The sequence below is a fragment of the Catharus ustulatus genome, chromosome 3 (genome assembly GCF_009819885.2).
Source record: "Catharus ustulatus isolate bCatUst1 chromosome 3, bCatUst1.pri.v2, whole genome shotgun sequence".
Classification (NCBI taxonomy): domain Eukaryota; kingdom Metazoa; phylum Chordata; class Aves; order Passeriformes; family Turdidae; genus Catharus; species Catharus ustulatus.
The window spans coordinates 92,979,145-92,999,644 of record NC_046223.1 but is presented as its reverse complement, the minus strand read 5'-3'; the positions used below and the strand labels follow the sequence as shown (position 1 = coordinate 92,999,644).

Here is a 20,500-nt window from a genome sequence, read left to right as displayed (position 1 = left end):
TGACCACAATACACATTCCCCATGCCCCTGACACCAGTGGTGGGAATGAGGGAGAGAACTCCAAAGCTGAGTTCAGGAAAAAGGGAAAGGGAGAGAGGAGGTATCTTTAAGATTTAGTTTTTATTTCTTATTATCCTATTCTGATTTGATTGGTAATAAATTAATTTCCCCAAGTCAAGCCTGTTCTACCTGTGACAGCAACTGTGAGTGATGTCTCTCTGCCCTTATCTCAACCCACAAGCCTTTCATTAAATTTTCTTTCCCCTGTCCAGCTGAGGAAGGAAGTGATGGAATGGCTTTTTGGCATCCAGTCAAGGTCAACCCACCACACAACAATACTTACAGTAATTTCACGACTATAAGGCGCACCCTTTTGACTAAAATTTTCCCCTGAACCCAGAAGTGCGCCTTATAGTCTGGTGCGCCTTATCTGATGGACCAAGTTGCGACATTTGCCACCCCAGAAGTGTGAGCCGTGGGCCGTGGGGGGAGCCGGCAGTGCCATGGCAGCCGGGTGGAGGCAGGCCTGGGGGCCCATGGCTGCCGGGTGGGGATGGGCCCGGGGGCCCACAGCACCGCCCCTGCCTGGTGGAGGCAGGCCTGGGGGCCCATGGCTGCCAGGCCAGCAACCGCGCGAGGGGAGTTGGGGGTGGAGCCTCGCTGCAAAAAAAAAGTGCGCCCTATAGTCCGGTGCGCCTTATGGTCGTGAAATTACTGTATACCATAAAACATGAAAAATGTTTGAATAAAGATATGAAATGATTGCTTAAAAACCTTTTCTGTTTCCTGCTTAATTACTGTCGTCATAGCTTTATCCAGTTCTTTTTTGGACTCTTCTGCCTTCTGGCTAAGGAGCAAACACTTTGTCTTAGCTTCATTTAGTTTCTGTTCCAGAATAGTCTTGTCTTCTTGTGACAACTTTTCTCCATTCTCTTTCAAGAAAGTTTCAGTATTTTTCACAATCTCTGCCAGTGTCTGGGCACTTGTTCTCATGTCTTTTTGTATCTCCTTTTGATAAAAAAGAAAGCAAATAGGAGTAAGTAAATTATTAATGAGATCTGTCCAATCGACTTTATTGGCACTCACTCTCTCTTCTAGGGGTAAGCACCATACTTCTCCTTCCTAGCTGCACAATACATTACTAAATTGCAGATAATTATTAAAATCAAAGGCATCAACATCTGACAACGTTGTTGCAGCTCAATCTGTCTTTTATAACTTTTTTTTTAAATTGCAAATATGTTTGCTTACAGTCCTCTTCAGATTGAAGCCACTTTTTTCTCTTTAACAGACCAAATACTGTGTTTCCATATATGCAGAAGAACATATATCTTATTCTTTTAGAAATCAAGACTTAAGTAAATCTGCTACTCTGCAGTTAGTAAAGTGAATCTCCTGACAAATTCTGGTCCATTACTCTCCTAACAGAAAGCTGCTAAAAATAAGCTGACTGAATAGAAATCAGAAAATTGCAATCATCTTTCCTGGGTGAAAGTTTTCCCATATTTCTTGGGGTTTGTTCAGGCCAGAAATGGCATACAATTGTTTTTTCTTCTTTTGTAATCAATCATAATAATTAAGTATCTCAAGAATGTTTACTTGTATTGTATTGTATTTACTTGTATTTTTCATAGAGGACAGATCATTAGTTTTAATCCATCCAAAGCAGTTTTCCTAGTCTGCCTCCCAATTGTCTGAGAGGAGCTTTAATTGTAATGATTATACTGTTGAATACATTCCCCCAGTTACTGAAACAATTACATTTTTCACTTTTTTATGCAGTGTAACAATCTTGGAGATGCAAGACAGAACATTTGATTGTCATTACAGACTACAGATTTTGCAGCAATTACAGAATACTACAGCTAAAACTGCAGCTCATTTTAGCACTTCAGCACATACATTAGAAAGATTTTCCTAGGGACCCTGTATCAAGAGAATCTTCTCCTGTGACCAAGATCTCTATGCTCCCTTTCAAACTGACTTGATATAAAACCCCCATTCCCTCCTAAACACACCTTTTGAATAGGAATTCCAAGAAATCAGTCAGAAAATAACAACTAGTCTGCTAGGCAGCCACAAACAGCTGATGGAAAAAAAAAATGGGGTATATGCTGTATCTCCTCTTACAGAGAGCTGGGGCTCTACAGTATAGTAAACTAGAATTAGGAGGAGGAGGAGGAAGCAGTGCACCAAATCCTTCAGTCCTTTAACTATCATAAACTCAATATCCATCAGGACAGAGTAAAAGCTTGTAGATGACTGGATACAGCTGAAGAGCAAGGCAAGCAAACAAATTGAAAGGGGTTTACCTCCTGAGGATACCAAAGAGATTGCAAGAAACACTAATAAGAATTCAAAACAAAACAAGTGTGAAGTAATGGAAAGCCTCAGGCAAGAGAAAACATAGCAGCAACATTTTTCACAGTACTCTGAACAGGAATAAACACTCCCTGATACCAGTTAAAAAGCTGGCTAAATTATTTTTGCATAATAAGCATGTGATTTTATCACATTCAACAGGAACAATCTTAAGCTAATACATTAACAAAATTCATGCCTGCTTCAAGAGTGCTTCTTGAAATGTGTAGCACATACTTCCTATTCTAGTGTCTCCTCAGCTGGAGGTCTCTCTTGTCCCACTGGCATATACTGTCTCCTCAGTTGGAGGTTTCTCTTCTCCCACTGGCATATACTGGAGTGTATTCACAGGCAGCAGTTTAAATGCATGCCACTAAACCTTTACTTTTGGTAGGTCAAACAAATCTATTTTATTCTCCTCTCACATGACAAGCCTTGTTACTCAACAAAAGAGTTGAGTCACTGTCCTCTGCACTCAGCCTTCTTTAACTTCTCTGCCCAGAATTGTGCATACCTCCTGTTTGGTCTGGTATTGTTCCAGCTCAGCCTTGCTGTCTCCAATAACAAGAGACTGTCGCTGTCCGATGAGTCGATTTTCAGTCTGTGTAAGCAAATCACAGATTTCCTGCAGCTTCTCTTTGCACTCCTGCTGCCGTTCAGCCACATCCTATATTAGAGCCAAGTACAATTGAACAATAAGACAAAAAATCCTCACTTCAGGAAGCAACAGTCTTAATAGATATTAGAAATCTTTGAACATCAATATTGCAAAGCAATTATTTTAAAAGTATGCTGTAAACATGATAGCAGTGGTACAAAGAGCAAGATGAACATACAGACGTTATGGATAAACCTCAAATATGTTGTAAGTAAAAGAGACCATGTTTGATGGAATTGCCCAATAGAAGTCTGGCCATGCACATATGTGAAGGATGAAATCTCCAAACAACAGGAGTGAAAATCCAGTCTCTTAACCACTTGAAACCTGTGGTAAACACTATTAATTCTGAAAAAAAGGACATCAAAACAGAAGTTAGTTGTGAATGTAAGTTAGCTCTCTTTTGGTATGCATAACATGTTACCTGAATAGAAACTGTGGAGTTTTTAAGCAGTAGAGAAGAACAAAACATGCAAGCTCATTTTGTTACAAAGTCCTAGAAAACTTATCCGCGGCTTTCCTGTACTAAATTTTATACTTGTTTCACAAAATATAGTAGAAAGAAATGCTCTTGGAATGGCAAAATAATATAGTCTTCAGAATACCAAAGCACTTTTAATTAGACATAAACCATGGGCTGAAGCGGCGATTCTGAGTCCTAACAGTGCTGCCATGAGAGAAGTGAACGTGCTGTGAAGTTGCAGCATTTTATCAGCCTCTTTTGACTCTTACAGCCATGCCAGATGAAGTAATTGTCCCAACCTGACTCAGTTTTCCCAGTGCCCACGCCTATTCAGTGATCAATACAGCCCAGATCAATTACTGATATAGCTGCTGAAGAAACAACACTTGTGAGAAACCTCAAGTAAATGTCTCTCAGTGCTAGAAAGAGCAGACCTGTGTCTGTTCATGATTTAATATGCTGTTTCTGTGAGCATACCAAGGAAAGACAAAAGTGATAATTCACCAAATTTCATCAACACCATCTTTGTAGAATTACAAATGTATCTGTAGTAAAAAGGGAAGAGATAGAAATACACTCAATAGTGCATGCTGGTATTAAAATTCTTCATTCAAAGACAGAAACATTCAGCACACATTTACAGTAATTTCACGAATACAAGCCGCACTGAGTATAAGCCGCATCCCTGGGTGTTGGCAAATATTTTGTTCTTTGTTCATAAATTAGCCGCACCTGAGTATAAGCCGCTCTGTCGTTCGCAGGGAGGACCCGCGTGCAACAAAGTTGCCAAATAGTAACAGAATCGTGACAGGGCGGGGTTTACTTGCTTGCTTGGCTTGGGCCATGAGGGCTCAGGGCTGCCGACAGGGCTGGGTGGGCCCAGCTCGGTGCTGCCGCTCGGCGGGGCCGCTCGGGGCCGGCCGCCGCTGCCACTGGGCTCACTCGCCCCGGCCCGGCGCTGCCCCGCGGTGGCAGGGGGGGCACAGAGCCCGCCGGCACCCGCGGCGGTGGTGGGAGGCAGGAATGGAGCCGCCCCGCTCCTGCGGCAGCAGCACGCAGGGACAGGAGCTCCCCGAGCCACAGGGCCAGTAGCCTGGAGTCCCCTGCCTCCCCCCGGGCTGCGGGGCCAGCAGGAGAGAGCTGCCCCGCCTTCCCCACCCCCTGTGCTGCCTGCACAGAGCAGCTCCACCCACCGCGCAACAGAGTAACCGATTTGTAACAACCGCGTAAATGCCGGGTTTTACTGGCAGGAGCTCAACTTTGCAGTTTGCACTGACTCGGTTTGCACTCCTGAGGTTGAAAATGTCAGAAAATTATTCACATATTGGCCACTCCTAAGTATAAGCCGCATTTCCGGTGTGGGAGCAAAATTTTGGTCAAAACGGTGCGGCTTGTATTCGTGAAATTACTGTACACAGAAAGGCAAACCTTCTGATCACCCAGCTCTTGCACTGCCTGTAACTGAGTCTGTAAACTTTCCACTTGAGAACTTATTGCTTCCTGTGCTTCCTGAAAAGATTTCTGGGTGGTATTTAAGAGCCTCAGCAGCTGTTTGCTCTGATTAGGAGAAAGATCCTCAGCATGTTCAGAAATGAAGAATTGAACATCAAACGCAGTGGACTCCAGTTGCATTTTTTTGCAGTTGAGCTCTGCAGCACTGTTCTGTAAATGAAGTGAAGGGAATTATTAGTAACAAAGAAAAAACTGAGTGCAAATAAACCACAAGTATCCCTACAATCTCTTCTTAGCCCCTATTCCAAAATGTTTTTGGTGGACAATTTAGCCGTGGAAAATCTAAACTCAGAATCATACCGACACTTTCAGTTAATGATCTTGTACATCTCTATTTTCTTTGCTCTTTCATGGATGTTTGAAAACTGACTGACCTTCAACTCCAAAAGATTTATGGCAGATTAGATATAACATTTCTAGGTCTGGAGATCCAGAAATTTTAAAATATATACTTGAAATCATTCCTATTCTTACCTTCACAGCAAGAATGTCACCATTTCTAGCAGTGTGGCAAATTCTGCCAACAGCTACATACTGTGGAGCCCCTATGGCCATACCATTTCTCTGGAACTCTATTTAGGCACATTAAATTTTTTTATTATTCATACACATAGAAGTATATGAACTTCACTAAAAACATGATGTGCTTTGTTTTCCATTACTCATTTTATGGAGTATGTAATGAACACAACTTTTATCTTTTCCCATCTTGTGTTCTCTCATATAATTGATTAGGAAGACAATTAAACTTCAGTAAAGATTCTGAACTCAATACATAAAAATCCAATTTTAATCACTGAAATATTTGTATTATAAATTAGATTTCTAAAAGGCTCAGATTTATTGTAACCAATGTAAGTAGAACCAATAGCTTTCTCAATAATCCTAACTCTATGAAAATATTTTTGCAAGTGAAAAAGCAAATCAACAAGATTTTATTATTGTATTATCAAATAGTTGTCTTCTTAAATAAGTACTTCTACTCATCTCTTTAGGCAACAGAGGTTATTGAGAAGGGAAAAAAAACAACCTAGCTAATAATTAATAATAAGGAGCAACTTTTTCCAGAAGCATCAACACCTGCCATAAGGAGCACTTACTTTAAATAGCTGTAAACTTTTCTTCATCTCTTCTATATCATTACTATTCATTGTGAAGTTAGTCATGATTTTATTGTTCTCTGTGATCCAGTCTGAAAATCTCTGCAGTTGGTTTAAAAGTTTCTGGTGTAATTCTGCAAGCTTAGACTAGAAAAGGGAAGTTGTATATTTATTTATGCTCCTGGAGTCTAATAAAATTTTCTACCATATAAAATTGAATCATACAGGTATCTTTATACTAAGATAAAGAAAGAAAAGCCAAATTCCTTTATCTTAGACCAATCACCTTGAAGAAAATCAAAGGAAAAAACATACCATTTCCAAGTCAACAGCACAGACTATTTGTTTTGCTCGTTTTGAAGATCTATCACAGACCACCAAAAATGCTTCCAGCAAAGAGTCATAGCTTATCTTCAGCTCTTTCAGTTTCTCTTCTGGAATATCCCTGTTACAAGACTTTAAGAATTCTTCTGCCAACTTCATGTCGTTTTTCAGGATAACTGTGCAGCTAGCCAGTCCTGATTCAAATGACTACAAAGAGAATATATCAAAAACTATTAAGTTGCTAGGAGAATTGCTTTAATTACATTTCAAATATCTCTTTTGAAACCTAAGGGCTATTTCTAGCACCCATCACTGAAGTACAAGCATAAAGAACACTTTGCTTACCTCTAGTTGTTCCAGTTCAGCTTTTAGTATTTCTAGGCTGTTACTGATAGGCTGTTGTTTATCTAGGTGGTTTTGCATATCTTGAAGCACTGCCAAATGTTCTTGCATTTTCTCAGTTAACTTTGAACATTGCTGTACACCATCAAACTGAAAATGAGTTTTAAAAATAAGAGAAGATTTTCCAAACTGACTTGAAAATAAGCAATAAATAAAAGCCCTTGGGTTTATTATGATTTATTTTAAATTTATAATCTAATTTTTCAACCATTTTTCCAGTTCAATTGTTCTCTCCAGCACTCGGAAAGATCCACACAATTCCATTAACACAAGACACTGAGCACATATTCTTGTTACTTACCATGCTAGTGGTGGTGTCTCCCACAACTGCTTCTTTTGTCTTCAAAACAGGCTCAGTAAAGCCTTTGGACAGGCTTCCTGTCTTCCCATGCTCCTGATCACTTTTCCAAGTAGTGGTTGTGTTATCTGCCAAAGTTTTCTCTTCACCAGTTCCTGATCCAAACTCTGATTGTTCTGTTGAGGAAAGAGAATAAAGCCCATCTCCTCTGCCTTTACCCTCATGCTCTGTGGTGGTACCAGCACCCTGTGAGCTCATGAGCAAACCATTTATCAGCTCCTCTAACTTGCTTGTACTTTCATCTCCAAGTGAGGTTTGAAAAATTTCCTGAAGTTCAGTGGTAGCAAGCTTGGGAACAGGAGCTTTCATGTCTGTTTCACTGTTCCTTTCTTCTGGATCAGCTGTCTTCTGCTTGCAGGATTCCTGCTTCAGAATATCATGAAGAAGATCAGGACTTCTGCAATCAGGCCAAAGTTGTGAGGGAGCACCACTATCCTTGGGCTCTGTACACAGCGTGGTGACCATTAATGCAGTTCTAATAGCATTGCTTATTTGCTTCAGGTTTGACCCACTAGAAATTTCACTTGCAAGCTGAGTGCTTCTAACCATTTTCAGTAAATTTTGCATTAAAGTTCTGGTATCAGAGTAACTTAGGGGTTCATCTTCCTGTTTGCAGTAAACATGTCCCATTTTCAGTTTCCTTTGTAATAAATTCTGCAAGTCTTCCATTAGTGTGTCAGACACATCTGCTGGTTGTGAAATACCTTCCTTTACTTGAAAATCTTTGCAGGGTCTCATTTCTTTTTGTGATGACTCTATGAACACTTGTTTTTTGAAACCATTTCCAAAGGAGGAAGTCTCACTGACCGTGACATTTTCTCCCATCGTGTTTTTCAGCATTTCATGTTCATTCTGGGCACCGTAATTCAACTTAGTCCCAGTGCTACTCAGAATTGCAGAAGAAACATCAGTGGTGTGGGTATGTCTCTCAGTAGGCAGCACTTCACTTCCATCCCCTAATTCTTTGGCATCCTCAATACTTCCTAAAGCATCTGGTTTTGTGGGAAAAATTTCACTTTCATTGCTGCTTCTGTTTTCTGGAATGTCTCCAAGAACATTGTCAGTATTTTGACAGTTAAGTCTCCCTGTTTCTTTAGTTATGCTAATCTCCTTTGGTTTCATTGTATCAGGTGGGGGGAAAGAGCAAGTGTTAAATTCACTTGAATGCATTTCTTCCACATTTAGCAGAAAATCCTTTTTATTCTGTATACCCTTTTCCCCTCTTTCCATGTCCTCAAAACAGAATTCAATTTTATTGAGTTCTGAACGGCCACCTTCTTTTATGCATGTTGTATGTTGTTTTAAAGAAGCAGAAATGTTAATATCTCCCTTAAATTCATCTGATCTTGCACCTTGAATGTCAAGAAAAGGCTGATCAACATTTACTTTTTCTTTACTTGCAACAGGAGTTTCTCCAGCAGTTTTAATTACTGTTGCATCAAATATTTCCCCAAGGTTTTCCATCTGAATGGGACTATTACTTAGACCCAGGATATCACATTCCTCTGTAATATTTACTCTATTTTTATTTTCTGTAAGAATTTCACAATCTCCTTCTATTTGACCATGCTTCCAACTGGTGACTGGATGTATTGGGTCCCTAAATGAATTATTATTACCCACATGAGGGGTATCTGTAAGGAATTTATTATCCATTTGGGATGAACTTTCCTTTAGTTGTTCCATATAATTTAATACGTTTTCTTCTGCAAGTAGTGCCTCTCTCTGTCCATGATTTGAATCTAATATTGGCATGGTATTACTTTCTTTATTCCCACTATCAATAAAGCATTCTGAGAGAAGTAAATTTGTCCAGGTACTTTGGTCATAATCAGTAGCTTGCTGTAGGCAGGCTGTCACACTGATGTCAGATTTCACAGTACCATCAAGAAGCTGAGAACCTGGTACCCTAAACTGTGTTTCACTATTCTCTTCACTCTTCATGGACATCCATTTAGAGTCAAAGGTATTTTCAGACTGAACAGGCTCAGTAGTGTCTTGTGGCTTGGGTTCACTTTTGACACAAGTCCCATATTCTTCTTCTGTTTCCTGCTGTGTGTCTTCATCACTGGTACATGAAAGACCAACAAGTCTTCCTTCAGAAATATTTGACATTGATTCACATATTACTGAGGATAGTTTTCCATTTTCATGGTTAGGCTGGAATTGCAAAGTATATCCTGTCTTGTGGCCTAAAGAATAACAGCAATCATCAATATTATGATTGTTTTCATTGCTCCTTTCCACATCTTCTACAGACATTAACAGCTGGTCACCTTTACATTGCTGATGTGAATAAAAAACATCCATTTCATCTTCACTGTCAGAATCAGTGTCAGAGTCATCATAACTATCATAATCCTCCTCATAATCTTCCCCCTCCTGTGTACCTTCAGATTCCTCCTCACACAGGTCACCATGTACTTTCATTTCAACTTCCTCAATCCTGTCTTGTACATCTGCTTCATACATTCTCCATAAATAGCTCATGCCTCCTTCCTTTCTTCCTTCACTCTCAGCAGTAACTGGTAACTCTTGCTCCCTCTCTTCAAAATTCACTGTTTGTTCCCCTTCCTCAGGGATTTTTTCCATAGTTTTAGCATTTGCAGAAGCTATAGATATGCTCTCAGGTTGCCCTTTCACATTTATATGAACATTCTCTTCAGCACAAGCTGCAAATTCTTGAAAAGAGCTGGTCTCTTCTCTTAGGGTTATTCGACCACCTCTCTCCTCCAGAAAACCTAATGGAACTGATCTTCCAGCCAGTTCTGGCTCTGGTGTATCATCATCCCCCAACTGCAAGGTATCAAACCCCTCATCACCTTGAGAAGTGTCAGAGGAAACATCATCATCATCATCATCAGTTTGTGGAGTATCATAGACATCACTGTCATCATCGTCACCCCGAGGTGTTTCATAGGCTTCATCATCACCATCATCCAACTGAGAGCTGTCCTCTTCAGAGGCTACCTCACCACATGCATGCTGCAGGCAGCTACTCTCCAGCTGTGGGATGCCATCATCCCCCTCCACTGATGAGTCAGAACTACTGTCACACGGCACTAACTTGTGGAATATAAGATCACTTTCTTCTACGGTCAGCCTTGGTGCTGTGCTGTTACTGTCCCCCAGGGGTGGTCCATCATGGATGGCAGTATCACCACCCAATGAAAGCCTATGGTGCATGCCTGTGCCGTCTTCTAGACACACTTTATTCTGAAAATCAGTACAATCCTCCAGGGACGGCCTCCCATGGATATAAAGACAGTCCTCTAGGGATGGACCTGCATATTCCTGTAGAAGTTGCGCACCATATCTATTGTCTTCAAACTTTAATGTGACACCACATTGACTAACCAGTTCTTCTGGAAGTCCATATTCAGTGTCTGCACTGATGGATGAACCAAGATGGCTCTGAAAATTATCTTGCTTGCTATTATCCAGTACCATTCTGCTACTGTCAGCTTGAAATACATGAGGCTGATATTCTGTGCACCTTTCCAGCTTCTTCCATGTTCCATTATCTGACAAATCATTCACACTCATGGAATTTAGTAATGTTTTATCATTCTTGTTTTCTTTATCCAGACTGTCTCCCACACAAATCCCTTCTTTTGCTGTTTGTGATAAAAGTCTTGTATTTGAGTCATCTGGAAGATATCCTTCAATGTTTCCTGAATTCATTTGCTGATGGTTATGCTTAGAGAGTTCTGCCCACCCAGAAACTTCTAAAAAACCTCCGAGTTCATTTCCCTTCATGGAATTTTGAGTGCTACTTACTACATTTCTAAGTTCTGCAGGGATAGTTAACAGCATCTCCTGTGTATCTTCTGATTGTTCAGTACCAAGAGCATTGCAAACATTTGGCCTGCACACAAGGAGATCTCCTTGTAAAGATGTGTAATTCCCAAAATCATCAAATTGATTACATTTTCTGTTATTACAAGTATTCTCAATGCCTGAAAGATCACCCTGAACACTGTCTGCTGATTTAAGGTGAATTCCTTTTGAGCTTACATATTTGTTACTAAATTCCATTTCTGACACACCAGCATTGTACCCAGCACTATCACCTTCCAGCAACATGCTGATGACTTCCTGCAGTTGTCCATCATATAACAAAAGTCTCTGTCCAGTGTTTGCATCCATATAACTATTTACCATCAGGTAAGACATGAATATTTTCTTAGCTTGATCTGGATTATGACATACAGGCTCTTCTGTGCCAGAATCTTCCTGTTCCCCCTCACAGTCATGAAATACAGATGGCAGAAATTCATAAGTTGATAACCATTTTGCAGCATTTTTACAAGGGGATTTCAATTCTTCTACACTGGGCATTTTATCTGGTAAATTCACATTGGTCAAAACAGATAGAGTATTACTGTCTATTATCCCTGATTCTGCAGCCTTGTCAAGACTGATTATTTCACAAGTTTCTGGAATGTAAAGTGCAGCTATCTTCTTTCGGTCATTCAGTATTTTGAATGCCAGCTCATTTGTAATCATATCTTGGTGAAAAGAAGTTGACACGGGGAATATTTCACCAGTTTGAGGCCAAATTAGCCCCACAAAGCCCCTCTGTGCCTCTAATACCAGCAGAGCACTGGTAGAGGATATTAAGTTGCATTGCACAGCTTCATCAACAGTCAGGCGCTGTCCTGAGTTGTGACAAAGGATTCCACCAGTCTGAACCTGATGCGTGAGGATCCCACAGGCCGTGTCCTGATCTATCATCCCTCGTCCCATGGCCTCTTCCACAGTCATTCGCTTCCCTGAGTCGGGGTCAATGATACCTCCAGACATCAACTGAGCACCCAGCAGCCTGAACATCGTTTCCCTGTCAATGAGCCCTTCATGGGCTGCCCTCAAAACAGTTACCTTCCTTCCACATTTCAACACAATTCTCCCTTTCTCTTGTGGTTTCACTGGTAGGAGTCTTAACCCTGTTGCTTCATGTATTATGCTTCTATGAACCATCTGTTCAAGGGAAATTTTCTCAGCACAGTTGGGGTCTATGAGATCTTTACATGTATCTTGTCTTTCCAGAAGTTTTGAATATAATGTTGGAGAAATGAGATTTCTCTGGAAAGCATTCTGCAAAGACAGCTTTTCTCCAGTAGATGGCAAAATCAAATACTCACTTGAAAGCTGATTCTCAAGAATTTTAACAGCCAGAGGTTCTGAAATCAAACCTTGTTCTAAAGCTGAAACAACTGGAATATTTGCTAATGATGATACTGATATAAGCTTCTTTGCATTACTTAATTCTTGCAGCTGCAACAGAATGTGCTCATCAATTAAGGCATGGGCTTTAGCTTCTTCCAAATCATAACACACTCCTAATTCTGGAGAAATTATTCCAGAAAGAATCAGCTGATTCTCAAGCAATCTAATTCCAGTGTCATAGTCAAGAAAACCTCTTAAAATAGACTGAAAGACTGAGAGGACTTCTCCAGTTGTTTGGTCAATGACACCAGCAATGACTTTATTCACCTAAAAGGGAATATAAAAGAAAAGTTATCATCATTTTTGGACTGCATGTTTAAAATTTTATTTTGATTTTGAATGCATTATAAGCATAAAAACATGTACTTACCAGGCCTGGAGGAATGTTGTGAATGTTAGCAGCTCAAATGCGCAAGTGATCTATGTCAGTCATTCAACAGCACATGATGTGATAAAAGATTTAAAACCAACATGCATCTGTGAATTGAAAACCTATGCTTTGCATACATAAACAGGGTTAGTGAAAGACAATAGAAGAAATGATTGCAGAGAGGGCAAATAGAACATATACCTGAAAGGCACACTTTCATGCTAAAAATGTCTGTGAAAGGTTAGAATATTTGGAAACAGTATGTGATTCAACACAACCATGCTATTCATGTTTACAGCATACAGCATTTCTGTATATACACTCAACAATATGGAATCAGATACTCTAGCAACAAATACTGCATTTAGTTTGCATGGAAAGCATGAAGTCAGTTTGGCAACATTATTTGAATTCATTACACAGATTCTGCCTCTATATGTACATGAGAATACTCGCTCCATTTTTAGAACTTATACCCATTAACAAATATATTCATAGTGCCTCAGAGCTAATTGTATTATGTCGTCCCATTTTCATACCCAGAAAAAATTTTAATAAAAACTGAAAGTAGATCACTTCTAGGACATCTCAGAGTGATATATGGGAGACAGTAACACGTTATTTTACGGTGTCATTTTTGCAGCAGAAACGCAGACTTATCCAGCAGTCAAAGAATGGCTTTTAAGAGAAGAGTTAAGAGATGAATGATTTGCTTATCTCTCTTCATGCAAGGCACACATTATTAAGACTCTTCACAAAAGAAGTCTGATGAATAGAATGCTCATGTGCACGGGTAAGGTCACATACAGTATTTCATAGCAAATACACACCTTCCGTCAATTAAATATCAAGTTCCTTCCACACATTGTTAATTGCAGCTTCTTCATTTGCTGATTATGTGTGGTTTGAAAACCATGCAGTAAATCTCAAGAGAAACTGAAATCTAAGTTTGAATCTTGTTACCTTCTCTTCCATCTTTTCATCACCCAGATGTGCTTCCTGCAGCTGCTTCAAAGCTTCATTGGATAACAAGCTGTAGCTTTCCTGGAGAGATCTAACTTGCTTTTCCATTTCATGTCTTTCTTCATCTGTCATTCTATTTTGAAAAAAAAATGGAAGAAGGAGATCTCTGGGTAATTTGTGACTTGTTGGGAGTGGTCTGTCTACCTAGCTTTACTTAAAAATGGCAAGTAGAAATTATTACAATTCCAGACAAGTAGTCTGGAAAAAATACAGCCTAATAATAAAGATGTTCAAGAAAGCTACAATCTGATTGCAGTTATTCAGGAAAAGAAGCATTTAACCTTTGCATGGGCCTTTGTCTACTGACTACCAGTCAAAACAAGTAACATAACCAGTAAGGAGTCATGAGATACCTCAGCAATTTAGTAATTTAAACCATCTGTTTTCAGACACAGATGAAACAATCTTGTGAGAGGTAGTTCAAGTACTAACTTACTACAAATCTGTTAATTATTTTGATTTCAAATGAAAATTTAAATATCTAATATTTTGAGATGACCAGAGCTATACAAACAAAATCAAATTCTTGAAATAAACAAAATTGCATCAAGCTTCACCAAATGGGAAGACAAAAAACACCAAAATGTACATGAAACGCAATTAGAACTATAAGGATATGTGATTTCTTTTTAAGCAAACAGTATGCATTGATTCAATTAATTTACATTATTTGAAAAATAAAAAAATGGCATACTTGTCACTGTGCTTAGCTAAAAATGACTGAGTAGTCTGCAGAGCTTCAGCTATTTGTTCTTTCTTGGTTGACATTTCATGAAGGAAAATCTGAAAAATAAATAACCTGTATTCAAGATTTGATAATGTACATAAATAAACAAAAACAAACAAACAAAATCTTATTTGTATCTACTTATTGCAATAATATAACAGCTTGATTTTTAAAAAAATACTGGCTCTCCTTAGAACAATATTATTTATCAGAATTTTATCATTTACATATAAGTAAGTCCTTATGATATGCCTTTGGATTAAGCAAGCTGTTTTCAGAAAACTATTGGGCAAAGCCAATAAAATATTTCAAAATGTTATCTGATGGAAAATTAACCAATAATTTAAAACCACGTATTATAGTTGGCACAGTTTATAGCAGCTTTATAAAGGTTGTGTACGATAGTCATGTTCAAGAAGCTGCTCACCAAAATGAGAGACAACAAATTTTTGAAAAAACAAATCAGGAAACCACAAGCCTTCATGAAATTCAGTAACAGAGACAAATGTAATATGAGACACCTGGAAAAATGAATTAATATTCCCCACACTATCAGTTCTGTGTCATCCTCACAAAAGGACTTATTCTGGTAGAGGACCTTGTAGCAATTTAATCTTCCAACTTTCCTGAGAAACTCCATGCAGTTTCTTCAAAGAAAAACACTCCGTTTGGATAAATAAAGGCAAATTATCAAAAGGGTGTTCTGCAAGCCAGAGGTATTTCCAACACAGGTGCTAGGTCTCAAGCAAGGTGCTTGGGCCCCTCATCCACTTGGGTCTGGACACAACCAATCTGTCCTTGTATGCAAAAAGTCTCCTTTTGCAGTCACCACCAGCAAGCCACACTCTCATCACTTGTGCTGCTTGCACAGGAACCAAGAGAACCCCTGGATGCACTATGCAAGAAGATGAGGGGAGCAGGCTGAAGTAGAAGATGGGGTGACAAGATCTACTCTACTCAGGGAACCAGCGTCACTGTGGCTGCTGTGTGCACCCTGTCACTACTGCCATCAGCTTCTCTTCCCAGCACCTGGCTACACCCCACAGCAACCCAACCCTCTGCGTGAAATGCATTTCAGCTGACATTAGCTATGGAATCACCAGCTCCTACATGTTGCTACACAACTTGTCAAGGCATCATTGCTAGTCAGTGGAGACACAAATCCAGGCACCTCTGAAAGGTGCAGGTACCTCACCAGCCATTTCACAAGGCAAGCAAAGGCCCTCTGCAATATCTATCTCCCACAGGAAGCCAAGACAGCCAGCTCACAGGTTACTCACTGGAGGCTCAGGCTACACAGAGATGACACCCACAAGCTGAGATGTCCCAAGGAGTTGAGTGCTGCCCCAGCACCGATAAAGATTTGCAATGTAGTCTTTAACAGGGGCAGAAAAGGACCAGCACTGAATGCTGTTGCAGATCCCGATTTTAACTACTAGCAATTTACCAATCAATATTTTCAAATCAGTACAAGCTTACTTCCTCCTGTAGATACAGGGACAAACTCACAGCTAGCACTGAGCCTCTCTGAACAAGCTACATGCCAGAACAGTGGTCATCAGGACTGCCAACCTGCCCAACAGCAAGCTGGATTTATGCACATGCTGGTCCAGTGGCCCCAGTGGATACCAGAAAGTATCAGCAAAATAAAAAGATATTTTTATATTCCTGTTAACATATTATTTATATCCTGTTCCATATTTTTTGGAACAGGATGCCAAAAGGGCCAAAATCGTGTTTGCATAACGACACATCCAGTGCTGTACTGAGGGATTTGGACAAGACACTGTTCTGTCCGTCTTGCTGCCCAGTGTGCAGGTAAGCCTTCACCTACTGAAACCTTTCTAGGTGTAACTAAGCTATTTCATGGGGTAAGTCCAGCAGAGGAGGGCCTAGAAATGACAGGAAACCTCACAGATGGAAATTTATGGTCAGAGTTACAACTGCACACAGCGACAATGTCCTGTTAGATACAAAGGCATCAAGATGGGCCACTCCAACAGCCTGTGGAGTAGTGTGGAAGCAGAGACCTCAGTCACCATCTGCTGTACTTCCTAGGACAGCAGTTTTGACTATCCCTTAAGAAGATCCCTCAGATTAACTTTTCAAAAGCAAGTAATAGAAAATTGGCCCTCAGGCCCCTTCTACCAGCTTTACACTTTTCCAGCTTTCCTGGTGCCCAAAATGCCATCCTGACAGGATGCATTCTCCCTCTACAAAGGCTGAAATACACTCTGCAGGGTCCAGTTTCTCCAATCTGATATTTTGGAGTGTCAAAATATGTCACATGCTAGGTCTGTAAAAAGCAGTGGGAGCTTCTTGAGTAACATGCTTGTGTTCCTAAACATTGATGTTTATTTACCCAACTCTTTGCTCACAACCAAATGTGAAATTATGTCCTGACGAAAATGTGGATGGTGATTTGTAGGGGAAAAAATAGTATTTATGGATTATTTTGGCATTTTAATCCATGCAAAACCCTAAAAAGAGAAAGTGGTGCTTTATCAAAAGACGTGTGTACCTGCTGCTTAGGTAAATCTGTCTTTTCAGCTTTTTCTCCTTCTTCTTTGCTGAGTGTCTTGCTGAGGTTTGACACCCATTTCAGTAAATCCCCAGCTTTCTCAACATGTTCCTTCTTTTCCTCTTCCATTGATTTCTGATGAGTGCCATGAATTGTAAAGAAACACGTAAATGTAAATTGTTGACATATGTAACATTAATGTCTGTAGAAACACAATTCTATCAGAATGTCATTATTATCACCACATAAACACAAATTTCTTTTTTATTTACCACCACATGCATTACTATGACACTTTGATGTAGGAACAAAAATGCCACATAATTATAAACAATAATAAAATAATACCTCAAATGATTTTTAATTATGATAAAGGTGCTTATTCATACACACATACAATCATTATAAAATGATTGATAGCAAGAAAAAGCATAGCTTCCCAGCCATTACTCAGCAGATAAAATCTAAAAAGCATTTGCATACAAAGTATCTTTGAATTGCTGCCTTTGCATTACCCTGAGGTAAGGATATGTAAAACCAGTACATCTTAACAGTCTTTATGCACATGGATTACCAAATTACAATTAGGAAGAATACATTGCTTTTATGTCTACAGAAACAAGAAAAAATAAGAGTAAAATACTGAGACATTTAATCTTTTTCTGCACAGGAAAACATACACCTTTTCATATAAGTACAATCTGTTAGGTGGACATTTATCAATATTGAGAAAACTTGCTTAAGCCCTTCCATGTACCATAAGTAAAAATGAAAACATTTTATTTCAATGGGTTTTTTAAAAGTTTGTTATGTAATTGTAATTCATTTGCTTATTAGAGCAGAAAACAATTCTAAGAAAAAAAACCAACATGAAATAAGAGGAAAACTCAGGACAGGAAACACAACTTTTTGGTGTAAACAGCCCATTAAAATTAATGAAATACCAGTGTGAGAAAAAGTACTGATGCATGTACTTACTGCACTGCAGATTTAATCCTTGCATATTTTATTGCCACTCTTGTAAAACAAATGGTATCTGCAGACTGATTTGTAATTTTAATTTAAGTGACAGGTCACATGCAATACTTTAGTGTTCATTCACAAAATGGGCAATCCAGTTCAATCTTTAATGTAAGAATATGATTCTTGTGTCACCTAAATCTACTCACTTTGAACTAATAATAACTTCACCAACCTCAGTATAATTTCTCACTTACACTATCTACATGGAAGACAACGACAGACAAGTCCTTCAGGTAAGGACTAAACACATTGATTACATTTTGAAATTATGAATCTGCCTATCTACAAATTTAAGTTTAGAAATAAGTAATATCTAATCCCAGTTTCAGTAGTTTTTGCTAATTAGTTGTTCATAACAAATAGTTTTACAGCAACTAATTAATGGTAGAAAATACCACTTATGATCTTCCATAAAGGTCATCCAAGATATTTTCTTTAAATGTAACAGGTTTTAAAGCAGAGCCCAAAATGAGTCCTAATATCTTCTGTCCACTATGAATTATAGTAAAGACTGGAAATTCCTGTTTTCATGGGCTGAGCTGCTTCTAACAGCCGCAGCCCAGTGTGGCAGTCAAAAACAGCTCTGTCTAAAGCTTCTTTGTAGGTTATCTTCTTCTTAGTTTTGGGGCATGTTAAAACTTTAATGTGCAAGTTTTCATCCTTCATCTTTGTAGCTGTGATGGCATCAATAATACCATTCTTAATTGCATCTTCCATTGTTAATCTGGAATGGGATTTTGGATCTATCAAGCCACCAGTCAAGTACTGATACTCCAGGCAGCGCATGCCCATTTCTTTGTCTATGGCACTTAAATGCACAGCTTCCACAGCTGACATAACAGTGTTCCTTACAGGATGAATGATCCCAGTAAAGATCAGCTCACACTGCTGGATTTGCTTGGCACAACCATCATCAATTAGCTCTCTTTGCAAAGCTTCTGAAACACTGTACTTTTTCCCCGTAAATGGATCAATTACACCTCCAGTACTAACCTGAGCTTCAAGGCACCGCAGGGCAGTAACTCTGTCTACCAAATTTTTGCGTGAGGCTTTTAGGACTGGAATTCTTTCATTGGTTTCTGAAAGCCAGAACCCTGCAATAGGACTGTTTAAATCTTTATTTGGCTGCGAACTGCTAACTAAAATATCACCAAACTCATTCACTGTGATGAGGCCCTCCTTGTATTTGTTGACTAATGCTCTGTCAATTCTACCCTGATTTAAGGTCTCCTCAATATTAAACTGTACACCCGTTTTAAGATCTGTAAGCAAAAGAAAAGAGTTTCCATCAGAGTCAAAACACGTAGACTCTTTCCAATCAAATTCCTGTTTTGAAAGCTCAAGATATGTAGTTTTATCAATATAATTTTTTTGATAAGCCTCATATGAAGTCATTTCAGCTCCTGTGTCAACATTTATTACAGAAATTTTATGACTTTTCTCTGCTGATGGGCTGCTTATTTTCCTTTCACCAACTGGAAGCAGAAAGCATTTACTGCTTATACTGAACAAACACATTTTCAGCAAATCACAGTAGTACATAGCTTTCCTGTTATTTGGATTGTGGAAACATTTTGCATTACTTGAAGGTTCATGCAAAAATTTTAAAATTGTGTTATTAAGCAAGCCAAGCTGCACAGCAGCTTCTGGAGGTACACGAACACTTCTTACAGGATCAATAACCCCGCCACATGCAATTTGAGCCTCAAGGATATTTTTACCTTTTTGTCTTTCTAAAAGTTGAGCTTCCATAGCCTGAAATACAGACAGCACTTTCCCCAAACAGCAATAACCCAAAACAGCTTTCTCTGCCTCAAGCAGTCTACTCTTGAATTCACTATCTGCAAGCCCTCTAACAACTGAATCATCAACAGAGAATTTATGACCTGTTGTGGGATCGATAATGAAACCAGTAGCTGCCTGGGCCTCTAAAAATGCTAAGGCCATTGTTTTTCCTATGATTTTTCTTTTTGCTGCTAAAGCAAAAGAGAGTATCTCTTTGCTGGATTCAAGGTACAGCCCAGCTATAGCTGTAGGTTTGCTTAAAAATTTTTCAAGACCTTTCTGAACCTCATCAATAGTTTTCTGTCCTGAAATGAGCTGCTCAACAGTGAGCCTGTCTAAAAGTTTAACTTCAGTCAACTGCCTGGCAGTTACATCATGTCGGAGACCTTGAAATTTAATAGCATCATATTCCTCTGTAAAATATTCCAGCTGAGTAGCATCATCAACAGTTCTCGAAACCTCTTCTCCTAAGAAAGAGCTCATCTTTGCAAAGTCTTCTTTCCTAAACCCTTCGGAAGTTTTGTATCCCTGAAACATTCTCTCTTCATTACCAAAAGTCTTGTCATTTTCTTGGTTTAATGTTGTGACTTCAACATGCATGTCATAGTGCTTGTTCTTCACTATCTGTAAATAGGAAGTTTTTG

The 20,500-nt window shown here is 39.1% G+C and overlaps 1 protein-coding gene across 15 annotated transcripts in view; it reads right to left on the bottom strand.

Moving 5' to 3' along the window:
• The window catches only part of DST (dystonin), a 295,125-nt gene that overhangs the window by 97,717 nt on the left and 176,908 nt on the right, over nucleotides 1-20,500 (bottom strand). For 13 of the 15 annotated variants that reach the window (XM_033054008.1, XM_033054006.1, XM_033054009.1 and 10 more), the window contains 5 exons: nucleotides 17,049-17,183; nucleotides 14,495-14,583; nucleotides 13,741-13,873; nucleotides 2,876-3,028; nucleotides 775-1,008 (listed from right to left, as the gene is read on the bottom strand). In XM_033054008.1, coding sequence (XP_032909899.1) covers nucleotides 775-1,008; nucleotides 2,876-3,028; nucleotides 13,741-13,873; nucleotides 14,495-14,583; nucleotides 17,049-17,183 — 744 coding nt within the window. Of the gene's footprint in view, nucleotides 1-774; nucleotides 1,009-2,875; nucleotides 3,029-4,910; nucleotides 5,145-6,094; nucleotides 6,242-6,409; nucleotides 6,626-6,763; nucleotides 6,911-7,121; nucleotides 12,675-13,740; nucleotides 13,874-14,494; nucleotides 14,584-17,048; nucleotides 17,184-20,500 lie in introns of all 15 variants that reach the window. The other 2 variants (XM_033054020.1, XM_033054021.2) reach the window with 1 other exon arrangement.